Here is a 27,116-nt window from a genome sequence, read left to right as displayed (position 1 = left end):
CTTTGGAGTCTGCTCCGCTGACTAATTTGATATTCAAAAAGCCGATGGCAGCACAGGATTTATTACAGTGGACACCAAAAGCAGAAACAGCTTTCTGCAAACTGAAACAACTGATACCTTCTTCCTTAGTTTTAGGATTACCAAACTATCATAAGCGATTTTTCCAAACTGTAGACTGTAAGCAAGGTTATATGACATCAGTGTTAACACAACAGCATGGGGACAAACAACGCCCCATAGCTTACTATTCATCACAGTTAGACCCAGTGGTGCGATCCTTGCCCCACTGTGTACAAGCAGTAGTCGCAGCTGCAATAGCAGTGCAGGCTTCAGCCTCAGTAGTATTGTTCCACCCTCTCACACTGAGAGTGCCTCATACAGTCGCGATTATTTTACTGCAAGAAAAAGTAGCATATCTTTCTCCTGCTAGACATCTTTCCTGTATGACTATACTGTTGAGCCAACCTCATATGACAATTGAACAATGCACAACTTTGAACCCGTCAACCTTGCTCCCAACCCCTGCAGATGGCAAACCACACTGCTGCCTGCAAGAGACTGAGCAAAAGACACTACCTAGAAAAGACCTTACAGATGTTCCCTTGGATGATGCCGAGGTGACATACTATGTGGACGGCTCGTGCAGAAGGGGACCTACAGGACAGAATCTAGTGGGGTATGCAGTAGTTTCTGATATTGAAATTTTAGAAGTGAAGTCTTTACCACACAACTTATCTGCTCAAGCAGCAGAATTGATTGCCTTGAAGAGGGCATGTACCTTAGCAAAAGGTAAAAAAGTAAAAATTTTTACTGACAGTCAGTATGCTTTTTCTACTGTACATGTTTTTGCGCAGCAGTGGAAAAATAGAAAAATGATAACATCTACTGGTAAACCAATTAACCATGCGCAATTTATTTTAGATCTGTTAGACTCTATTCAGTTACCTCAGAAAGTAGCTATTTGCAAATGCGTAGCTCATACCAAGCAACAGGATAACATTTCAAAAGGTAATGCGAGGGCTGATACAGCTGCAAAACAAGCAGCTTCAGCTTCAGACGTTTTTCTTTTGAGTGAGGAATTACAACCATCTGAGATTTTAGATTTAAAAATGTTAAAAACAATGCAGTCACTTATTACAAATGTAGAAAAACAAAAGTGGATAAAACGAAGAGCAATCCTTGAAACGGGGCTGTATATCTCCAAAAAAAAAAAAAAAAACAATCTTACCATCTAACTTGTTTAGATATTCAGCTTTGTTGAGCCATGGGCAGAGCCATGTCTCAACAGGGGGATGGTACAGTTAGTGAATCGAATGTTTACAACGTATGGATTTACTAATTACACAAAAAATTTTTGTGCAGCATGCCATGTTTGTAACAAGCATCATGCACAAGGGGCATTGAAACCTAAGAAAGGGAGTTTCCCTATACCACCGTATCCATTTCATACTATTTGTGTGGATTTTATAGAACTGAACAAATGCGAAAATAAGAAGTACTGCCTTGTCATTATAGATATGTTTTCCAAGTGGGTGGAAGCTTTTCCAACTAAAAATCCAGATGTAACTACTGTTGCAAAAGTCCTTGTTAAAGAAATTATTCCTAGATTTGGCATACCGGAAAAGATTTATAGTGACAATGGCACACACTTTGTAAATCAAACTATACAACAAATTAGTCGCTATTTCGGGATATCGTTGAAAAACCATTGTGCATACCACCCCCAATCTGCAGGATTAGTAGAGAGGCATAATGGGGGTGTTGAAGAATAAACTTAGAAAATTGATTAGTGAGACACAAAAGAACTGGGTGCACTGTTTACCTCTGGCACTGTTGAGCATGAAAACTGTTCCAAATGCAAAAGGGTTAACTCCTTTTGAAGTTCTGTTTGGGAGGGCATATTATACACCTCAACGGAAACCTCTCATGTCTGCAGAGCAGGAGGCTGACAGTTCACTTGCAGGGTATATGAAGCGATTTTTGAATAACAAACTTTTGCAGTTAAATTCTGTTTCAGATAAATAGCAAACGAGACCATCGGAAGCAGCAGTAGCCCCAGGCACCTGGGTCTGGGTGAAGACAGTGAAGAGAAAAAACTGGAGTTCTCCGAAGTGGGAAGGGCCATACCAGGTACTATTGTCGACACCCACTGCAGTCAAGATCGCAGAGCGAGCATCCTGAATTCATTTGACACATTGTAAACTGGTTAAGAACTTTGAACTGGACAAAAACCTTGTTACTGTTGTACAACGAGAACAAAATGACCAGGTATAGAGCAAATAGAGACACTGAACAACCTCAGAAAACATGCATGATTATTCTGGTAGCTATACTGATAACATTGTTCTTTTTGTTGTGGCCTTTCCTTTTTCCTGCCACAAAAGTTGAACTGATTAAATGTGATGAACCGAACATAGACTGGCACCCGAACTTTAACACTTATCAGGCAATTACACGTGTGTATGCTGAGACTTTTAATGTTTCAAACTGCTGGATCTGCACAGCCATACCAACAGCATACGGGGGGTTATTAATGACTGCTATCCCCCTAGGGATCAATGAGACCTGGGAAAATCTGGTTTATGACACAGTATCTATTAAAGCATATGATAAGGTAGCACTGTATTTGCCTGTGACACAAAAGGGAATTGTATGTTTTTATAAGAATGACACAATTGAAATGGGTTGGAGCAAGTGTAATGTGACTGTACATTATAAATGTTATACTAAAGCAAACAACATGGGTGGAACTTGTAGTTCAAATTATGACTCATTTCTTAAATCCATGCATAAGACTATTGACCAAGTGGAATGTAATCCTGTACTTTTTAAACAGTTATCTGTAATAGATAGGAAAATGGTTCATGCAGGGCAGTCATTTCGTAACAAAGTAACTACTAAGGTAGAGGATTGTTATTTTGTGTGTGGTAAAAAAGCATATAAATGGTTACCTGAGAACTGGTCCGGCAGTTGTTTTTTGGGGTACCTGGACCCGGCCATATGACACACTGCAGTCTTGCCTCAGAGAAATATTCAAAATACCCAAGATGTGGCCAAGAAAGCTGTTAAAAAGCTTGAAAATCCAGTGGGACAGATCGAGGCGGGCTGGAAAGACCATCATACTGTGGGTACCAAACTGACGCACATGGACTTGAGTGATGCTGTCATATCATGAGCAGGCATATTACCTGCATATGGCGCAGTTAAATCGATTTGGGAGCTGCGAAAACTGTCTAAACTTCTCGAGGTAATGAGTAATGCAACTTTCTCTGCTCTTGAACTGATAACTGATGAACTGAATGCTATGAGAACTGTAGTGCTCCAGAACCAAATGGCTCTTGACTTCACCCTAACGGCGAGGGATGGTACGTGTGCTTTAATCAAAGAAGAGTGCTGTGTGTATATACCAGATCATCAGCACGAAATTAATGACCACCTTGAGGTGATACAGCAAGTGTCAGCCATAACCAAGCCAGGCCCAAACCCTCTGACGGACTTTTTCCAGAATTTGTTTGGGGGGGTGGGGTTCCATCTTAATGAACATCTTGATTGCCATTTGTGTGGGTTTGCTCCTGATAGGAGCTTGTGTTTGTTGTGGAATCCCCTGCATGAAAAAATTAATCAAAGAGTTTATAGATATATCAGTTTCTGAGACTATGTATCAAAGTACTGAATCTGAAGAACTGCTAGAATGTGAAACACTTTCATAAAGTTTTAAACCAAATGACTTTCTTAACTGCAAATCCTGAATGGAAGAGGTTAGGAGAAGAAGCAAACTGTTTATTCTTTTTGAAAATAGAATTAAAAAGTATTAACAGGGGGGAAATGTCAGAAAAATATGTATTAATGTGTGTATGCTTAATGCTAATTAGAAACCAAATAAGTTAACACGTTTTTCATTCTATTTTATATGCACTGTTTTATATATAGTTGAGTTTCATATGAGACTGAAAAGATGCTTTTTGAAACTGCAGTATGCTTTCTGAAACTTGCAAGATGCCCTCTGACCTAGTAATTGCTAGCACAGCAATATTCGTGTTTATGCCTTTTGGAAATGTACTTGAGAAGCAGGTGGTTATCTGCTAGGTCAGGAAAGAATGAATGAACAATGCTATATCCTGTAAATGTAATGATCTTAAACAATCAGCTCTGTTCAAAGTATGAGAACATATGTGCAGCTGCAGAAGTTTAGAGATAGTGTAGACAAAGGATTGTTAGAGAAATGAACTGCTTGCCTTGTGCTTGAATTAGCCATAGTACCTTGAATGGTAACATTGCATGTATCTAACCGGTGGTAGCCAAGGCCACTTTGTTTTCCTTAGGAAATTTCTCACAAAAAATTGATAAATCAGCAGAATTTTATGAAAGCAATTATTAGTAAATGATGATGACAAAACTTGTGATTCACTACGTCAGCTTGGTACGCAATGTCTTATTAAAAAGAGTATAAAAATGTAAGCATTTCCTGTTTCTAGTTAGACAAACTCTGTATTAGCACGTTTTTGTCTCTTTGCTGCAAGATTAAAGTGCCTTAACCTGAACCTACCGTGTTTTGATCATTTTTAAAGTATATTTTTCCTTTGACAATGACAATACACTTTTTGGCATTGAGCTTCAGGCCATGGCTTTGACATCAGGCATTTGTCTCAGTGAGGCTCTTTTGTAGTATGTTCACATCGTTAGGAGTTTTGATTATGGCTCCTAGTTTGCAGTCATCTGCAAACTGTGTTAGCCAAAGACCTTCTGTGTTAGCCTGTACTTCAGAGAAGTAGATACCAAACAGGAGAGGACCCAGGACTGAACCCTGTGGTACTCCACTTGTCACTGGTCTAAAGTTGGATTTGGAGTCTGCTACTTTCACAATGTGGGTTCTGTCCTTGAGCCAGTTGGCAACCCATCTTGGACATAGGGATTTATACCTAGTTTAGTGAGCTTATCTATAATTACAGAGTGGGGGATGGTGTCGAAAGCCTTGGCGAGATCTAGATAAGCTGAGTGAACCACCTTATCCTCATCTATGGCTTTGGTGACTGCTTTAAAGAAATCAGTCAGGTTTAGGAGCCATGATCTGCCTTTTACAAATCCGAACTGGGTAGGGTCTAGAGTTTGGATATTGCCAATGTCTTTGTTTATGAGTTCCATGATGATACATTCCATGGCCTTGCAGACCAGGTTCGTCAGGCTAATAGGGCGGTAGTTCCTGGCGTCCATCGTGGCTTTCCTGTTGTGGTGTGCCATTCAGTAGGCACAAAGCCTGAGGTGAGGCTATGACTGAACATGGTACTTAGGTAGGGTGCCAGTTCATTCTGTAGTTCGTGTAGAACGCAGCCTGGGATATTGTCAGGTCCCATGGATGCTGTGTTCTTGGCTTTGGACAGTGTGTTTTTTACCTGTGCAGCCGTGATTACAGGAACTTTGCATTCTTCCAGTATAGAGATGGGCCCTCTAGGGGGTGAGAGAGGGGTAAAGTTAGCACTGAACCTATCTGCCAGGATGTTGGCAATATCAGTTGGTTCTGTATATTTAATGCCATTGTGCTGTAACTCAGAGCAGATCTGAGTGTTGCCATTGAGATTCTTGACATAGCTATAGAATGCTTTGTGGTTGTCTTTAGAGTCAGTGGCAATTTTGTTTTCGTAAACAGCTTTGGAGGATTTTATGAGGGATCTCAGCTTCTTACTGAGGTTGACCAGGGCGTTCCTCCAGTCAAGGGATTTTACTCTTTTTTGCAACAGTTTCTTTCTTCTGTTGTAGAGATTGTTTATGGCAGAGGACCACCAGATCGGCTTCCTTTTTTTGGAGGATAGCATCTTGGTTCTATTAGGGATAGCATGATCCATGCACTCGTGTAAGTGCTTATAAAGTGCATTTGTGTAGGATCCAGCAGTCGTAACTCTATTGTCCGTCTGCATGGGTGTCATTAAGTTTGCCACTTCTGTCTTAAGAAATGTGAAGTTGGCTCTGGAGAAGTTTTTTACGGTAGTTTCCCTAATTGGGGGTGGGGGTGGGATGTGGATGTCTAGGGTGATTAGCTTGTGGTCGGATCTGACCAATGAGGAATTGACCTCTGGTGTGGAAAACCGGTTGCCCATATTGGTAATGACCAGGTCTAGGATATTACTGCCCCTGGTGGGGGTGTGAATAAGTTGATCCAAGGCGTTGGAATTTATGAATTCCAGAAAATGTTGAGCAAAAGAGTTGGTACATGAGTAGTTTTCCCAGTTAATGGTGGGGTAGTTGACATCGCCCATTATTAGGGTGTTAGGATCACATTTTTCTAAATATTTCAGCAACCAAGTAACACAGATAAAACACCTCGGCCTCATATGAAAGCTCTCAGCTAGATGAATAAAATTCTGCTGACAATATGTGTGTAACTCAAGTGGATGCTGAAATATTGTACATTGTTTACAAAATATTACAAACATAATAGTTACTGTGTTTACTGTGACTTAAAAAAGAACAAGTAGAAGTAACTTGAAAATTCAGTTTAAGACCTAGAACCTAAAGAATACTACCACTATAAAATAGTTTATGGTGAAGGGTTTGCCATTTATACTTTTTTCATAACCCCTATGGTTCCAGACATGTGAACATTTGTTTGAAATGTGAGGACATAATTTGATTCTATCAAAAGGCTTAGGCTCCGTCCATTGGAAGTTACAGTGCAATCTTCCTGAGCTCCATTGGAATGAGTTAAGCAGGGCACCTTAAGGTGCTGGCAATTAGAAAATCAAAATATTAAACAATCAATTTTGTAGTGCAGCTCCCCCCCCCCCCCCCCACACACACACACACATTTTATTGATTTATTTATTTATTGTATTCTTTCTTACATCTAGGGACATGCAAACTTGAAACAAATGGATCATTCAAAAGAAAAAAAAAAGATCACATTTTTTTTATTTAAAAAAAAAACGAAAATTAAAATGAAAAAAAAAAAAAGAAAACTTTCCCCCTTTTCTCAAAGTCATGCACCCAAAGAGATATCTTTACAGTACCTATAAAAAAGTAACTCCTGATTCAGTCAGACATCATCAACATTAGCACATTATTATACATGTATAACACGTTTTAAATGCTAACAAAGCAGCAGAAGGCAAAACATAGTGCTCCCTATTGCTTACCATATAACATCTTTCAAACATATTCCATGTTGATATCTAAGTTTGTGTGCTTGCAGTGTGAATATTGCCTATAAGCTGGCATCTGGCATGATGGTAATGTGATAGCAGCTGTGATGTCAATTCCACAGAAAGAAATAGGGGCAGCACATGTAACATTAATCAATGTCCTGCTCATGTTAATGAAACTGTTTCATTTTATATCAATTAATAAATCATGAAATTTATCTTAATGTTAATATATTCCATAACACAGAATATGTGCTCTTCAAGTCATATTATATACATACTTCATTTTTTTTTGCCTGTTATCCTTCCTTTTTAAATAGGGAAATGCCAAGCATTTACAGTCAGATATGTGGCATCCTTTCCAGGAGAATAGTAAAACATTACTTTTATCATAATGGGAGTCTTAAGCTCTTCACAGTTTATGGCCTTAACATGCCATAATTCATCACTGATAAATGCTCTTTGCTACTTCTGCGGGTGAGAGAACTGCATGTACCACTTCAGTCATGTCACAAACTTGGTACAATGCCCAGCTTTGCTTGTTTTTTGCTTCCTGGCTGCTCAACACTGAATCCTTGTCTCATCAGTTTATGTACATCATTTATAATTCAGGTAAGTGTTAATGAATTATACATAAATTAACATTCTGACAGCTTTCAGGTGGCACAGTAGTGGGTGTTGCTTGCTAAACCTATGAGGTTCTAAAATTTCACACACACTTTTACAAAACAAACGCGAAATAAGACAGTTTAATAAACATTTTTTCTATCAGTAAAGAAGCATTTGCACTTACCTATGATTCCTAAAGCAATATAGCCAAGTATGACCACAACAAAAATGATGCAGCACAGAACATCTGTACAATTCCTATAATAATAAAAATAGAGAAACTGTCAGTTCCACCAAGATATTACAGTGCTACTACAAAAATCCTCAAGTGCAAAGAGACTGCATTTTAGGAAATTATTGCATTTTGTTTCTTATAATTACATTTGCTTTTAGAGACACTGCAAAAGCAAATTTCAGAGAAATACACACCTTACGACTGATTAAGTTGTTTCCCGCGGTAGTAGTGCTGCGGTAGCATTGTCGCCTCACAGCAAGACGTTGTCCCGTTCGATTCTCTCTTCTGTGTGAAGGCATGCGTGAATGGGCGTGTCTTCACTGAAGGTTGTGCATCAGGGCTGGTAACTTGGCATGTAAAAATCCACTACCAAACATTAGCGGACCGGAGTTCCGCTGTGGCGACCCCTGACCAGGATAAGTTGAAGGACACAACAACAACAATGACTGATTAAGTTGTTCATGGGTCCAGAGGTAAGTAATAGACTAGCTGCCTTTGCATGCCATTTTAAGCATAGCCAATTTCTCTCAATGGTGAAAAGCAGAATATAGCTTGCTCCTATGAGGTAAACACCTTACCCATTATGGCAACCTTGTTAAAATTATACAAAATGGTAAACTACTGAACACAGAATACGTTATTCACACTTACATCCTTTTCCTATTATTGAGATGAAAAAGCTGTATTACATGCAAAATTATAAAGCCATACCTTAGCATTCATTAGATAAGTAATTTACCATGGCTTGACACAGCCTTCTAGTAGCAGTCAAAACTTTCTGATAAAGGTTATTAGTTAAATGATATCCTTAACAGTAAATCAGCAATGATAGTAAGAGTATCTTTTTCACTGCACCACCTTTGGTAATATTCTCTGTTTTTAAAATACGGGGTGGTGGTACTGCCATAGCCTGATGAAGTGAGGACATCTTTTTATTATGTCAAGGATGGTACACCTAACCAATGTGTTCATTCAACTTATAATGAAAGCTGCAGACAAATGCAAATGGGAGTGTAGTCCAACCTTTTTGTCTTCCAGAAAGACTGCTTAATTGTAACTTAATGAAGCACATAACACAAAACACATGCAGTGTTGAGGAAGATTATAAATGCAGCTTGCACTACAGATGATGGGGAGAGGGTTGTTTCTGTTAATAATGGCAAGAGGATTTATACATGGAACAGAGCATGACTGTGGACTGACTGCTTAGTTTTACATGTGAGCTCCAGAGACCATTGTTGTCTGTCTTAGCATCACTCCTGTAAATAAAATTGGCTAAACAGGTACTTATAAATGGATGACTATTACTTGTTTTGTAACTCTTCATGCTGTGTAAACAATGTATTTATTAAAAACTTCCTTAGGTACTCTGGATGTCAGTTTTTGTATTTCTCCTAAAAAGAGAATAGAAAGAAGAATTCAGTCCTCTTTCAAATTACCACAAAATCCACCAGGAAAGGCACTGGAGAAACGGAAAAAGTTCTTTTTTAGCGTAGTTAAAATTTAATGTTCGCTATTCGTCCCAAAGACTTCATCAGAAATGATAAAATACACTTCCAAATCACTTTTAAACCATTCAAAAAACATTTGACCAATCAGATCATCTCATTAATAAGTCAATTAAATACATAAAAACATTCAAAGGCATGCTACAAAAAATGTACAACTCAAAGTGTCCACACAGTTGAAAAAACAAGGGCATTCGCCCCTGTATATTCACTTTAGTAATTTCCCTACTTTTTAAGAAACATTTTATGTTCACTATATCATTTAGACCAGGGGGTGAATAAGAACATTAAATTTTAATTATGCTAAAAAATAACTTTCTCAGTTTCTCCAGTGCTTTTCTTGGTGGATTTTGTGGTTTTTGTACTGTGGACACCTGGGCCTGTTTGTGTGTTGCTTTTCTCTTTTTATTGGTTTTTGCTATTGGCAACACATGGCTGGAGCACTAGAGGATGATGATTTGGACTTGACACTACATTCTACACCTACCAGCAAAGAAAAAACACTTGATGAACTTATTTTGGCAGTAGGTGAAATGCAAAGGTCTTTGACTGTTTTGTCAACTAAAATTAGAGAGAGTTATAAAGCTACTAACTCTTCTAATAATTTTCCCCTGAATCCTGCTTTGTTTTCAAGGCAGGAGCCGTGTCAAGCTAATTCAACAAACGGAACAGCCAGTAAGTTTTTAAATGTTAGCTTTGATCCATTTGCAAGGGATATAGTTTTGGCAAATAACAACATTGCCGCTAAAAATAATGTTAACTCTGTTGTATAAAATGGAAAGAATTTTGAAGCGTTTTTTCAAACTGACGAAAAGCTAGTGTTGAGCTTAAGTAAACATTTTCTTTGTTTCTGACGTTTTGAGTGACTTGTTACAGGCTTCCGGAGGGTTTATGGAGAGATTCCACCTGTTCCTTTTTACTACAGTTTTTCTTCGGTCAGCAGTTTGTTATTGTACCTAAGGGTCTTCGTTTTTTTAAATTACCTAATGGAGTCTCTATGGACAGTTTGTTCTTTAAGGAGCTATCTACTTTCTTTGACAATGCTGGTAAAGAGTTTTTGAAGCTTCTTATTAAAAACAACAGTACTGTTTTGGCAGAATTACATGTTTCCCTAACAGGGATGGATACGACCATTGATGAATAATTATTAACTGTCCTGATTCAAGATTTGAGTATGAGCTGTTGATTAAAAACATTGAACAGTATGAACAAATTAAAGAGTTCAATGTAAAACTAAAACGATCAACAAGGACTTGGCAGGATATGCAGGGGGCAATGTTTATGGTGATTTTGTTCCCCTTCCTTCTAGACCAGGCAAAGATTCAAGACAAAATGTTATTAAGGAGGCCCAGCCAGCAGCACATTCAGGTAGTGGGTCTAGCACTACTGTTCCACCTTTACAGCCGGAGATGGGTTCTTCAGATGTTAGTAGATTGGATTTTGCTTCTGTGAAGGTTGCAACTAATGTGGCTCATTCAGCAAAGCAGTCTAATTCTAAGGATGATGTTATGGTGCACCCGATGGGTTCAACACATGCTTCTAGCAGTGCAGGAGCAAGTATGAATAAGTTTTCCTCTTTTTTTACAAGGGGATTTTAGTTGGAAAGAGAAAAGGAAATGCAGCAGGAGCAGGGGATATCAGACCTGCAGCAGAGGGCAAAGTATGGTTTGGAAGTGACATCGGCCTGTCTTTCTGTGAGTTCTAACAGTGAAAATGTACTTTCTTCACATTTTTTTCATCTGAAAGTATACAAGAACCAAGTCCTGTTGCTGTTGGATTGGGTAATTCTATCTCAGTTTATAATTTGTCTGATTTTAACATTTCTGATGAGCACATTAAACTGTTGAAATTAGGACAATTTCCAGCCCAGTAAGAGGGCAAATGTTACAAAAACTCTTACAGAACTCAAGGTCTATACTTGTAAGTTAAATTTAAAATATATATTGAATGATGTTGGTCATAGTAATTGTAATTTTTTCTCAAAGCCGTCCATCTTTAATCCTGGTTTAGTTCATACTGTAAAAGCCTTTGAGGCTTTCTCTGAAAAAGATATTAGAAGTATGTTGCAAAATCAAAACAGAAAAATGTTTTATAACTTAAACCTTAATGAAAAGAAAGCTTTGAATGAACTTATTTCTAGGAAAGACTTAAAAGTTTATGAAGGTGGATAAAGCTGGGGCTATTGTCGTAATGAATTTCACTGACTACATAGAAGCTATGGAAATTATGTTAGCAAATGTATTGGAGTATAGGAAAGTTATGAAGTTTGAAATTGTTAAAAGTTATGCCTGTATCCACAGCACTTTATATGACATGTTCATGTACTCTGAAACAACTAGGGAAATGTTTGAATTTTTATGTGTGGATAATCCTACGGTTGGTGTGATGTTTGGAATTCCCAAATTTCACAAAAGTGTTGAAAAACCTCCTTTCAGACCACTATTCAGACCTATTATATCTGCCTCAGGAAGTTGTACTTACTGTATTTCTTTGTATTTAGATTCAGTGTTGAATTCACTAGTTAAGCAGCTTCCTTCTTATGTAGCTGATTCTTGGGAATTTTTGGATCAGCTTAGGTCCTTTTTTTCTTCCTCAGACTTTAGCTTGGAAAACTTTCAGATGTTCACTGTTGATGCTGTTTCCCTATTCACCTGCATCCCTAAAGATGTTGGGGTTGTTTATGTAAGATGGTTTATGGGGAAGCATACAAGTTTAAGTAACAACAGTATTATTACTTATACTGCTTTGTTAGATTTATTATTAGACAACAACTTCTTTTTGTTTAACAAGCAATTTTATAAACAACTACAAGGGGTGGCTATGGGGGCCACTGTTGGTCCAACCTATGCAAATTTGGTATTAGGTTGGTGGGACATGGAAATACTGCCACACATTGATTATTCAGAACAAATTATCTTTTATCAAAGATTTGCAGATGATTTGTTCTTTATAGTTTATAAGGACAACTTTAATGTTAAAGAGTTTGTGTAGCTTTTAAGTGCTAGTACAGCATTTTTAAAGTTCGTGGTGGGGGAAATAGGCAACAAGGTTTCCATTTTGGATGTTAACTTGATAATGGACATTAATAAGAATGTGTTTTTGAGTAGTATTCATCATAAAGAGTACATTTTGTAATAGCTATGTCCATTTCAAGAGTTTCCACCCTTAATTTATGAGAAAAAATATTCCTAGAGGACAGTTCATTCGAGCATCTCGAATGATAGTGGAAGACTCTGTTTTTTTTAAGGATATTAACCTCATAAAAGAGTTATTTTTGGAAAGAGGTTACCCTGGAGACCTACTTGAAAATATGGCTCAAGAGGTCATTCATAGAAGACAGACAGATTTTCCTCCTATTCTGCTAAGAGGTTTTGTTAAAAAAGCTCAGAATGTAGCATCTAGTGGCACACATATAAAAGATAGAGGGGCAGAAGGTCCCAGGTTCTGTTTGGACATGAATAGTAATTACATCTGTCAGATTATTTGTGAGAAATGGAAAATAGTTACAGGTAATGCAGATTTATCTAAAGTTCTTGGAGAAGGCCCCCATTTTGTTTACAAGAAAAATCACAATTTTAAACATTTGTTAGAAAATAACTTTGGGCCAACCCTTACTTCTGGTGAAACTGGGGGTATGTTTAAATGTTCAGGGTACAGGGCATGCAGATTTATTTCTGAGGGTCCCTTTGTGTTCCTGGAACATCTACAGTTTACTATATCCACCCCTGGAAAATTGAGCTGTAGTACAACAGGGATAGTGTATCTTACAATGTGTTCAACATGCCCAGGTTTTTATGTTGGCATGTCCACCAGAAGTCTAAGGAAATGGGTATTAGAGCACTTGTATGCTATAAAAACAAAAAAATAACAATAATGCCCTTTTTAAGCATTTTTTGACATGTTCTAACTGGAAGAAATTTACTTTTTCTATAGTGGAAGTTGTTAAGCATGACCTTAGGGGAAGGGATTTTAGAAATTATGTTGAACAAAGAGAGGCAGAGTGGCAGATTAAACTTGCTTCTTATTTACTCCCTGGTCTGAATGATATGGTGAACATAAAATGTTTCTTAAAAAATAGGAAAATTACTAAAGTGAATATATAGGGGTGAATGCCCTTGTGTTTTAAACTGTGTTAACTGTGTGGACACTTTGGGATGTATATTTTTGTAGCATGCCTTTAAATGTTTTTATGTATTTAATTGACTTGTTAATGAGATGATCTGATTGGTCAAATGTTTTTGAATGGTTAAAAAGTGATTTGGAAGTGTATTTTATCATTTCTGATGAAGCCTTTGGGACGAATAGCGAACATTAAATTTTAACTACGCTAAAAAAGAATGTTCTCAGTTTCTCGAGTGCTTTTCTTGGTGGACTTTGCATTTTTTTTGTACTGTGGACACCTGGGCCTGCTTGTGTGCTGCTTTTCTCTTTTTACCTCTTTCAAATTAAATGTAATAGTTAAGACAGGCTATTGATAAAGCTCATCTGATTTCTACCATCCTACATGCTTCCCCAATTTTTCACCAACTTAAATAAAACAAATCTAGTAAGACTCAAAATCTGCTACACTAAAATAGCTACATTTGCTACCAACTCCCTCCACAGGACCCACTACTGCCTAGCCTTCAAGCAACTTAACTGGTTAGAATGACCCCACTATCTAACTTTCACTCAGCTCAACATTGCACACAAAGTGATACACCACCCAGAAAAATCCTCAGCTCTCCAACACCTGATCTAACCTTACACCAACTCTCGTGTTCTTTGCTCCACAAATAAATTCTTACTACAAATCTCCAGGTCTAATAATAATACTGGAAACGCTCTATATCACACAATACCTCCAAAATCAGGAAAAGCATCCCACAAACTACTATTTGTACAACTAATCTCACTCACTTCAAAAACCTCCTGAAGAACCACCTAACCAGCCACTGGCTCTGCCCTTGCTCTGGTCCTCGTTAAAACTCTGACCACCCATTACACTTTAACTACAGTACCCTCTTCTTATAACTTGGTAACATATGATTAACATAATACACTCTAACATCTATTAGTTACTTACCTCTCATCCTATCCCCCACCCCTATCCCTTCCTTCCCCAATCCCACTCTGTCATAAACCCAAAAACTTGTGTAAAGTATCTCTCACCTCACTTCTCCTCTTCTAACACTAATATCTCCACTTTACACTGCCTCTTTACCTTTTTTAGACCTATATCCAAGTTTTCATTAATGGGATATGTAATATCATCTGTAGAAAATGTAATATGTATAACATTTTGATTTACTGTATGTATATACTTCTTTCTGTAGTGTTCATTGTGATCTGGGTACCACATTACATTTTGAAATATGAATGTGATCCGCACATCACACTATGTTCTCAGATATTTTTTCTAAACTCTGTGTAAACCATAATGTATAATGTAAATTACTTGCTAAAATTTCTCGTGAAACGTCTCATTGTAAACGCTAACATACTGTGTAAGTTACTTGATAAGAACTGTTTTGGAGCTTTTCTCCCCGGGCCTCCACTGAAAATGGGCTAAAACTCAGTCAGACTTTCGCAGTAAATACATGTAAAATAAATAAATATTTCATTCATTAAGACAAACATGAGCACTTTAACAGGAGTACAATTTTAAAGAGTTAAATTTAAAGTGTTAAAATCTCTGCGATATTAAATGTAAACAGTTAAATCATCTATATTTTTATAGTGCATTCTTTTAGTGGGCCAGCGTGGTATATTCTGCTCTTTTCGGCATCTAAAAAAGGAAATTTTCCTATCAATACCCGAATTGTGAACTTCCAGGTGTACTGTTCCTGTGAAACACTGGTTATCTGCTACAGTCACATATGATTAGTCGATATTCATCCAGGAAATTAAATGTATGCATATTGCTGGCTGTGCAAACAAACTTGACAAGAGAATGGCTGCCATTTGTCAGAGTGGCAGAGTGCCTGCTCAATGAAGTCCACTGCTCAAAAAGTATGTGTAGTGATTGCATACACGTTCATCAACAGTGTTTGCACAAGCGAGGAAGCATGACAGGAAGTGCTTTTTATCCTACACAGAAACTGTTCTGTTTCACGTAAGACACATTTCAGGAGTTTGAGTGCATGGGAGAATGTCAGAAAGATTCAGTGTGTGTGTGTGTGTGTGTGTGTGTGTGTGTGTGTGTGTGTGTGTGTGTGTGTGTGTGTGTGTGTGTGTGTGTGTATATATATATATATATATATATATGTGTGTGTGTGTGTATATATATATATATATATATATATATATATATATATGTATGTATGTATGTGTGTGTGTGTGTGTGTGTGTGTGTGTGTGTGTGTGTGTGTGTGTGTGTGTGTGTAGATATATGGGTCTACTTTGAAACATTTAAAACCCATAACATCTAATTTCATAACACTGAGACCAGAACATCTAAAACCCATAACATCGAATTTCATAACATCTAACACTGCAAATCACAAGAAAATAACATCCCCTTCACATATAACAACGCTAAACCACCAAACACACTTTTTACTACATTTCTGCAGGGAAACAAGTCCCCCTGCACCCCCACACACCACGTAAATTAAATATACCAACTCCAAGATTGCACTACAGTGAGAAAAAGTTAATTTCCTAACCCCACTGTATCAAGCCCCCCCTGCAGAAATGTAGTAAAAAGTGTGTTTGGTGTCATTATATGTGATGGGGATGTTATTTTCATGTGATTTGTACTGTTAGATGTTATGTAATTCAGTGTTATGGGTTTTAGATGTTCTGAAGGGGACCTACATATATATATATATATATATATATATATATATATATATATATATATATATATATATATATATATGTCTTTATCAAATGATTGACTTTTTGGAAACTCGAAAAAAATATCGAAGATCAAATTTCTGAAAACTCGAACATCAAAAAAAAACTCACAACAATCTTCCTTTTTTATGTTTCTGCAGGGGGGCACCACCTCCAAATTACCAACTCAGAAATCGCACTACAGTGAGGAAAAGGATAACTTTCCCAATTCTTGCTGTACCGTGATCTCCATTCAAAAGCTTTGAGTTTTCAAAAATGCAATCATGTGGCCTCGACTATATGGAGTTTGAGTTTCTGAAAACTCGATCAACTGATAGGGACCCATATACAGATATACAAATTATAATATATATATATATATATATATATATATATATATGTGTGTGTGTGTGTGTGTGTGTGTGTGTGTGTGTGTGTGTGTGTGTGTGTGTGTGTGTGTGTAAGTGTATGTATGTGTGAGGCAGTGCTTGAGAGATTAGTTCAACTCATTTGCAAGTTTGTTGTGTGATTGAAAGTGTTTAAGGGGTTTAATTGTGAAGGTGTTAGTGAGTTTGGTTGTGTGCTTCTCTGTACAAAGTGCAGGGCTTGCCAGGTGAGTTGGATGTTTGCTTGGAGTATGAAAAAGAAAACAGGTTGTACGTAGGTTTTCAAAGGGCATTCTTTTCAAATTATTTTGTTTGAGTCTGTTATTGAACAAAATGTATTTTGAAAAGTATGAATGTGAAATGAGCTATTAGTGTTTGTCCGCAGTTTGTTTGTGATAAAAAGAGTGCTGTGCATATCAGTTCTGAACATGTGTCCTTGTGTGGGTGTGAGTGAGTGAGTGAGAGGACAGAGATTTGTCTGGTTCAGTCTGTGTATGTAGGCTGATATAGAAACTGAAATTGCAGTCATCTCAAAACAGATTGCTGAAATAGTTATTTGTGCTAAGCAGCTGAATGTTGCACACCTGGGGTCCAAATATGCTGAGTTTGATCGAAACTTCAATTACAAGACCGCCAAAGAAATACATTTTTGTTTTATATTTAACGCAGCTCATAACTTATTTAGTGCTCATGATTAAATTATGTACCTAGCTAAATGTTCTGTTTTGTTTTTGAGAAGGGAAATGTGCATTGTAAGATTTTAATAACTACTGGATTAGCAGAGCTACTTGTCCCGATTACCTACCCAGTTGTTTTGTACCTTTTTATTTGCTACTGCATTGTACGGATCTTTGCTTCTTTGTGTGGAACTACTGGTTGCTGCACACCCGAGTTCCAAATTTGCTGGATATGATCAAAAGTCTGATCCCTAGCTTGCCATGAAGTGACTTGCTTTTTACATTTAACCATTCTCTTACCCAACTGTCTAATTGAGATTAAACTACATGACTAGTTAGTGGGGATTTTTAACTCATTTGGGTATTTGCTGCTTTATTTTTAATATAAGGGAAATGTGCATTGATATCTAGCATTTTAATTGATACTGGCTTGGACACCGCGGTGGTGGTGCTGCGGTAGCGTTGTCGCCTCACAGTAAGCCACTGTCCGGTTTGATTCTCAGCTAGAGCGTCTTCTGCGTGCAGACATGTGTGAATGGGCATACCTTCGTTGAACGGTGTGCATCAGGGCTGGTAACTTGGCACGTAAAAGTCAACTACCAATTATTAGCGGACCGGAGTTCCGCTGTGGCGACCCCTAACCGGGAAAAGCCGAAAGACACAACAACTGGCTTAAGAGCACTAGTTGTTCTGAATATAGCTGCTTGAGTGTTTTGTACTGCACTGTGAGGATCAGTGTGCACTTTATGACTGCTGTGTTATGCATGTGACTGCAATAACTAATGCTCTGTATAAGCCAGTGACTAGGGATTTAACTACTCCACTCAGCTGGTACAGTATCTAGATCCTGTCTACCATATAGCAGCACTTGCTACATTAGTGACACTTATGTGTACAACTGTGCTGTATCTCACCTTATTGTACTGCCAGCACTTAAATTGGTTTCTCCTTTTATTTTTTTACTCTGTAGTACTGTCCTAAGCTTATAGCACCTGAACTTATAATTTGCATCCTTCATACCACATTGCACTGACAACAGTAAGTTTGTACTGATAATATTAAGATGGGTTACTCATATTCCTTTCACTGTGCAGAGTAGTTTTAAACTGATTGCCCCTTTATCTGTACTGGAGAGCATATAGTGTGCTAGCCATTAAACTGCTAGGCGTACCCTGTTTTGTCTGTCTAGTCCTCTGGGCATTTTCTTCCACTCAGCATACTCACCATACTTACTAAGCTATTTTATTGCATCATGTTACTCTGCACTCATAGTAACCCACCCCCATCTATTTGTTGTACAACACGGGACCATAGATTGCCTGTACTTCTTCTAGTGGCAACTTGATAGCTTTAGGTACTATGGGTCAGTGACACAAATTGGGCAACCACACACACCTATCAAACTCAAAAATATTTCCATCACAAACATGGGTCAATGAAATAGTTTTACGGTCGCACTTAGGCTGCCTGCATATACTAATACAAAAATGATAACATTGCCAGGCTAACTCAGTAGTGCTGATGCTTCACACAAAAGGCTGAGCAAAGACAGAGTAACAGTCAGCTGTTACACTGGAGACAGGATTCACAATGTCACCAAGGCACTTGGATACCTTCAGTCTAAATATGCATACAACATGTGCGAGATAATGAGCCTTGATGCCTCGACTTTGAATATACAATTAGGGGCATGGCTGAGCTCTCCACATGTGGTGGAAACCAGCTAGTCTTAATCAGCAATCTCAGTAGCTCAATAGGTAACACACTTGCCCTTGGTGTTAAAAGGACAGAAGGCTTTGTGTTCTATTCCTGCATCAGACAGCTAGATTAATGTCTAATACTAACACTGCAGTGCAACATAAGGAGGGTGTTACGACTAGTGAGTAGGCTGGCTTTTGGATGAGGTGTTAAAGTGAGGATCTCTTTGCCTCAGTTGGTAGTAGTTCAGTTGGATGTAAAAGTTCCCATGGCACTTATTAAAAAGAACAGAGGTTACTTGTTTACATACTCATCTTGTACATATTTACATTTTTTCAACATTCACGCTTTCATATATTTACAAAGCTCCAATCTTTCCATCACAACCATATTCTGATTTTTACCAAAATTTCTACAGTACTTGTTTCTTATTAAACAAAACTTTATTTATCCTAGTTTTCTATATTTTGCATACTATTCTAAATGCTACTTTATTTATCCCCTCTACCTTTTCTTCCTTCATCAACTGATAATACCTGTACAAAATCATATTTATTTGCCTCTATACACTTACACAGTTTAATCCATTTATTCTTTAATCACTGATTCCCAAAAGTCTTTATCTTCTCACTTTCCAGAAAATATGCTTTGATGTTTCTTCTTGCCCTCAAAATTAACACAATCTTACTTCCCTCACCTTATACTTCATACCACATTTCACAAATAATTTATCTATCAATAATCTCCATGTAAAGTCACTGCCCCTCTCTACTTAGGCTCATATTTGAATATACTGCCCATTTATGGATGTACTTATCATTCGGCTTGAGAAAGTTCAAATGATTTTCCAAATAAACACACACACACACACACACACACGCACACACACACACACACACACACACACGCACACACACACACACAGATAGATATAGTAGATATAAATGATACAGGTGTGTGTGTGTGTGTGTGTGTGTGTGTGTGTGTGTGTGTGTGTACAGATGTATATACATACATACATACACACAAACACACACACACACACACACACATATATATATATATATATATATTTATTCTTCTTCTTTCGGCTTTTCCCCGGTTAGGTTGTCCGCTGATGATTAGCAGTGGAGTTTTATGGTGTCGAGTTGCCAGCCCGGCACCCAACCTTCCGCAGAAGGCACACACACGCACACACTCACACCTAGGGCCAATTTAGAGTGTCCAATCCACCTACAGCATGTCTTTACAATGTGGGAGGAAACCGGAGCACCCGGAGGAAACCCACGTGACCACAGGGAGGACATGCAGACTCCACACAGAAGGCACCCCAGCTGAGGATCGAACTGGAGAACCTCTTGCTGTGAGGTGACAACGCTTACCGCATACATAGATATATATATATATATATATATATATATATATATATATATATATATATATATATATCCATAACCCTCTTTTCTAACTTTTTTTTACATGGGTTCAGTGGCAATCATCTACAGCCAAGATTCAAACTGCCATTTGGCTAGCCCTCCTGAGGCTGTTCTTCCATAGCACAGACATGCACACTCACACCCATGGCCAATTTAGAGCATCCTAGCCACCTACTGTATGTCGTTGAAATTTGGGAGGAAACCAGAGCATCTGGAAGAAACCCACATGAACACATGTAGGAAATGCAGACTCTGTTAAGATGGCACCCCAGATGAGAATCAAACCAGAGAACCTCTTGCTGTGAGGTGACAATGCTATCCACTGCACCACTGTACCACCTTTCCAAATACATATTTACATATCAGGCATGAGCTGCGTATCTTAATCCAAAGGTGTAATAGCCCTGTCTTTTCTCTCTGTCGCTTACAAACCATCATTAACATGATCCTTGGAGATAGTATCGATACAGTTATGAGCTATAACTATACCTTTAAGAAAGGTGCTTGAACATGACTGAGTTTGGAGTTGGGTTGAGAATCATATTACTGGAAAGACTGCTAATGACTGTATCCACACTCACTATTATTATGTAGTATTACCTATGAAACAACAAACAGATGTGTGTCAATAAGGGTTAAGGGTAGTTACTGCAAGACAGCAGGCTTATTACCTGCGCATCGAGAGTTTGACAAATGCACAAACCACAAATGTGTGGATTGAGAATGAAATGCTTACTATACTTTTTGGTTGTAAGATTCCATGATTAAGTATGGGAAACATTTTAAGCTGGACATGCAAGCCCATGCAGAGCGTACTCAAGAACTCATTACATAAAGCACTATCTGCATTACAAAGAATGCTATCAACACTTCAAAAATATGATGCTGAAGTACAGTACAAATCTGGTAAGTAGACATATTTTGTAGGTATGCAATAAATAGTATATCTGAATTAGTACACAGATTTGTTAGCAAACTATCTGGAAACCTATGGGCTGTAATGTAAATCCCAGGAACACTGAGAGTCGCCAAAAAGTGAAAGTAGCTAAAAGAGGTACAATGCAACTGTTGAGAGAAGCCACAATGCAAGAGTGGCCAGAAATTGCAAAGAAACTTAATCTGTTAATGAAACAATTTTACAATTCCAGTAAGGGATTACAAGGTATCTTATTCAGAGCTGATAAAGTCATCTCAACTAGGGAACTACATGCTGGTGAGGATTCGTAAATTACATTTGGGAAATCTAAGTATAAATGGAGAGTTAGAGAAATATATTAGGCCAATACAACAGTGTAAATGCAGCAGATTATGTAACACTGTATCCTCTGTGATATGCACAGACCACAACATTGTATCATGCATAATCACCAAAATCAGAATAAGGGGATGATACTTCATGAAATACCGACATTGCCATGGCTAAAGGTATTGACTTGTTTTAGCATAATATTCTTAGCCTCCTAGTGTGCAATGCCTATCATTACAAATAACCACAAGTTACTAATCTCAAGGATGCGATGGCCATATCATTAATTAACTGCTGATGTCAATTTTGCAAAGAAATACAACATGTCAAATAATGATCTACAATAGATGTGCCAATAGATCTGAAACTTTCCAGTGCATCAGAATTTCATCACATTACATTGAATCCTAAATATTCACAGTCGAACTGGCAAGCCGAATGCATGATTTATACTACAGATACATGATGCATCAGATCCATACCTCTCAACCTCTTAGTGCAAGAAATCTGGACAAAGACTGGCAAAATGGGGAGGACAAACACCCAAAAATAGGGATATATTTTACATACTGCACTTATAAATTTAGAAAGTTGCTAGACTACCAGGGTTTAACATGCATTTTCTGAAGGATCTGAAGTCTGAAACTCACATATATGTCATTATTTAGTGAGTTCAATCCTCAGATCATCCCAGTGATTTACCAGAAAACCTTAAATTATATTAGGAACAGACCAAAAATATGAGCCAAAAATCTGGACATTCTGTTAAAATCTGGTCATTTGAGAGGTATGATTGGATCAGCTGGGCATTCATTTAAAATTGCTGGAGTATAGTAGTAGCACTATGTCCTTCATGTTTAATGATGGAAGGGCAACTCCGATCAAAGTTTCCAATATCTTTCTCATCACTACTTCCAGAGAGTAGAATACAAGCATATAAACTTCTGAAGAAAAGGCAACGGAGACAAAACTATTAAGACAAACCTGCCAGGAATTTGTCATCTCTGAAGAATGGAAAAGACACACAGTGGCACTACATTATACTATGTAAACAGTTTACTTTTTGTAATATGCTGCCACACAGCTAGAGGTTTTCTGGTTTGGTCCTCAGCTGGGGTGCCTTCTGTGTGAAGTCTGCATGTCCTCCTTGTGTTTGTGTGAGTTTCCACAGGAACTTGGGCTTAATTCCATGTTTAAAAGACACAGTAAGGCTAGCTAAGGAACTCTAAATTCCCTTAGCTATGAGTGCATGGATTTGTGATATAGAAGAAAGCTCTGGCAACCAATTTACTTCCATTGTTCCCCCTTGGACTTGAAAAGTCTGTGGTTAGCTGTGGCCATCTGTGGAGTCACTCTCTGAGTTGGACGCAACTCATAGGAGAGTGGTCGAGTATATCTTTAAGAAGTTAAAAGTAACATCTGTGTGAGTCATGTAACACAGAAGAGTCAGTCACATGTGATTAAAGCTTCATTAAATCAACATTTCTGTGTGTTTTGTGTATTTACAGGCCTCTGCCTCAGCCTGATTTATATAGCCTGGTAATGCAAATATGTGGTCTTGACTATTTTACATAGACGGGTCTACTTTACATGATCGAAATCTCAAATGTTCAACTCTCATATGGCCGAGACCATATGATCAAACATTTGAAACATCAATCATGTAAAAAAACAAAAATACAAAAAACAAAATATAAACTAAATGTGTATAGCAGGGGGGCAAGCCCCACACCCCCCGCTACTTAAATATACCAACTCCGAGAACGCACTACATTGCGGAAATGGGAAATCTTCTCATTCTGCTCTGTATGGAGATCTCCATTCAGAGTGGTCGAGCTTTTAAAAGCTCGCTCATATGGTCTCAGCCATATGAAAGTCAAGCTTTTAAAAGTTTGACTATCTGAAGGGGACCCACATATATATATATATATATATATATATATATATATATATATATATATATATATATATATATTAACTGTTGCCAGTCTAGGTATATGTACTTATATCTTTGATTTCGTTAGCCACTAAGCACTTATTTAATTTCCTTTCTGTAATATTTTCTACAAAAAGAAAATTAAATCAGCTTTGACAAATATTAACTATAAATAAAAAGACTGATAGTAAGTGCAATTTGCAGATGTACATTAGAAACACATAGAAAGGTATATTCACTTCATGAGTCAGAATTAAGGTCAGCATAAGCTATTTTTACTGAATTATGAGTCAGCAGTCTGCAGAAATGTCTTTATTCGTGTGGAAAAACAGAAGGGTGAAATCATGATGAGCTAAAAATATTAAGCTACAAATAGAGAAACCCAGAAGGACATACTCCTACAGTGGTAAAATTCACCAGAACAGCTGTTCCCTCAGTTCAGGCTGTGCTGTAGGTTATGTCTTTATAGTTTTTTTCTAGTAAGAAATGATGACAGAATACCACAATTTATCTAGATGTGCAGCTTTGGGGTTATGTTACTGAGGAATAACTGAACTATACCTTACAGAGCTTTGATTGCCAGAAAGTTGCACATTCAAATGATGTAACTGTAAATAAATCACATCATTCACCTCAAATGGAGTTTCTTCACCATTCCTGAAACTGAAAGTTTTGTCTGTCTGGACTCTAACTAGGTGACAAAGAATATAAAAACAATAAAAAAAAATTAAACTAGAATAAAACCATATCCCTACTGTTTAATTACTTCATTTATAGCAGCCAAGCCCCCAGTACGCAACTTTCACACTGGGTCTACTATCCCTCCCGGACATGCTATGGTGTTGCTGAGGCCAGCCGTGGATCCTAAAGGCATCCTGGGACTTCGGCTGTTTATGTTTCCTAACCTATTTTTTTATTTTTATATGGCCTACCCACTTAACCTTTTGACTGCCCCTTCACTCATCTGTGGGCAACTCCCCTGCTTGAAACATGCCTCCCCTTTGGGTGAATCACCAGCTAGTTCCCTCACCTTAAAATGGGCATGCCCATCTCACCTTGCCACTCTGTTAGTCACCCGAGCCTCTAATCAAACCTGGGTCATCTGGGCTGTAGTTAGGGCTTTATTACTTTACACCACTGCTCTACTTATTTTCATGTCTTTGTACAATATGTCCATTAATATTTTATTCAAACAAGTACTGAAAATAAAAGGCCAGTGACTGGCAGGAAGGAGTTATGCTGACAATAACCCATAACATATTCCTGGCAGTACAACTGATTTATTTACCTTTGTTGACCAAGAATGTCTGACTGGGTAAAAGCCCTTTTTCAGTGGAAGCCTGGGGAGAAAAGATCAGCACATTGAAAGAGACAAGAGTATTCAAAATGCTGTACAGATAACAGTAGCCAACTGCATCAGGAAATACAAATAAATGTGTGGCATTACATTTTGATGATATGGCTCTGTCAACTAATTTGAAAAAGTAATAATCAATATTTGCCTGATATAACAACTTCTGTGGTTTTACTTTTCACCATTACATAATCGCATGTCAGTTGTCTTGGAGCAAATTGTAGCAGATAACTGAATGAGAAATATAACAGTATATGATCTACCTGTCATTAAACAAAGGAAAAAAGGTTAAAAGAGTAGAATGGAAATGAGGGGAAACCCGCAGCAGCACTTAAGTACAAACCCTCACTCATTTAAAAGATGGTGTGTGTGTGTGTGTGTGTGTGTGTGTGTGTGTGTGTGTGTGTGTGTGTGTATATACATACATATATATATATATATATATATATATATATATATATATATATATATATGGGTCCCCAACATAAGAACGAAACGCCGGATCACTGACGACCACATCGCCGAGATGACATTGCCGACAGCAGACATCCCCGACAACGGTAAGTCAAGGTATTACGGAATAGAACACATTTCCATTCCTCTAATACACACAAAAAAGCACATTAAAATGTGTATAGAAGGGGGGCAAGCCCTGCACCCCCCATGTGGGTGTCTGCACCCCCCCACACCCCCACTACTTAAATATACCAACTCCGAGATCACACTACAGTGAAGGAATGGGACTAACTCCCATTCTGCACTACTCACCATTGTCGGGGATGTCTGCTGTCGGCGATGTCGTCTCGGAGATGTGGTCGTCAGTGATCCAGCGTTTCGTTCTTCTGTCATGGACCCATATATATATATATATATATATATATATATATATATATATATATATACAGATACACACACACACACATGCATTTGCATGTGTGTGAGTGTTAAAATAAAGTACATTAAATGAAGTGGGGCATTGCAGTTCTTGACATATCAATATATGTAAATTCTTGCTGAAACAATGCAGAATGGATAGTGTTAAGTATGGTGTATACATACCAGTGTTTGGGGATATTGTAACTTGGAATATTACTCTTACTCTGAGCTTTAGGCACCTTGGAGAATGTCTATATAAGCGACGTGTGTGTGTGTGTGCCGCAGCCCTTCATGTTGAGAAGTGGAACAGTGGGGCAAAGCCCTGCTGCAAAAATACTTTAATGGTATTACATAAAGTTTTGTGCTTCATTACATTTAGTTTGCAATTAAACTTTACTACTCACATTTGCTGGACTTGCACTTATGGACTTCACACTTCTGCTAGAAAGCTAGCAAAAGGTTCTCATTAATGCAGGCAAAAAATTCACTACATATATGATGGAGGACCATGTGAGCTTAGTTTTGTTATTGGCTTTGGGACTAGTCACTGCTGCAACTTAGCTTTATATATCATATTCACTTTGTCCCAGAAGTCATGTGTTATGTGGATATTCATGGATTAATCTTGCCTAATAATCTGTTTGGAACCTACTTTCCTAGTTTGTTAAAGTATTCGAGCAGCTCATCCATTTTCAGCATGCATTTATCTGAAAGGAGTCCCATCAGAGGTAGTAGGGACTGCAAGTACTTTACAAGATTGAACAAGCTTGCCCCAGTACACTGATATCTGCAGACAGTCATTGATGTTATGCTTCCAAATTACAGGTTTATAGGCCTGATATCTCTAACACGTTAGACAAGATTTGTAGTACATGCTGAGGGGGTGCAAATGTGAATAAGCCTCAGCATAGCTCTCAACTTTCCATCTCTAAAATGAGGAACTACTCTAATAATTTGGAGCACATACTCATGGTTTACTAACAACTTCAACCAGGAAGGTCATAGGATGGTTAAAATATAGGTTCATAGGTAGGTACTAGGCTATCTGCCCAAAGACATTTATAAGCCTAGTCAGAATGTGTTGGCTTTTGCCGCCCCCTTAGATTAGTTCCCTGTGCATCTGTCCAGCAGAACCACTGAAGTGATCCCCGGGGTAAACTTCCTGTTTCCCATCCACTCATCAAGGTTTCTCTTGAAGAATGT

General features: G+C 37.9%; 1 protein-coding gene across 3 annotated transcripts in view; it reads right to left on the bottom strand.

Moving 5' to 3' along the window:
• SLC44A5 (solute carrier family 44 member 5) overlaps positions 1-27,116 on the bottom strand; it is a 4,403,163-nt gene that overhangs the window by 719,863 nt on the left and 3,656,184 nt on the right. For all 3 annotated transcript variants that reach the window (XM_044085789.1, XM_044085788.1, XM_044085790.1), the window contains one exon: positions 7,927-8,000. In XM_044085789.1, coding sequence (XP_043941724.1) covers positions 7,927-8,000 — 74 coding nt within the window. The remainder of the gene's footprint in view (positions 1-7,926; positions 8,001-27,116) is intronic.

The sequence above is a fragment of the Protopterus annectens genome, chromosome 10.part0, assembly GCF_019279795.1.
Source record: "Protopterus annectens isolate FY-2018-M chromosome 10.part0, PAN1.0, whole genome shotgun sequence".
NCBI lineage: Eukaryota > Metazoa > Chordata > Ceratodontiformes > Protopteridae > Protopterus > Protopterus annectens.
Note: the sequence above shows the minus strand (reverse complement) of the source record. Positions and strands in the feature narration are given on the sequence as shown.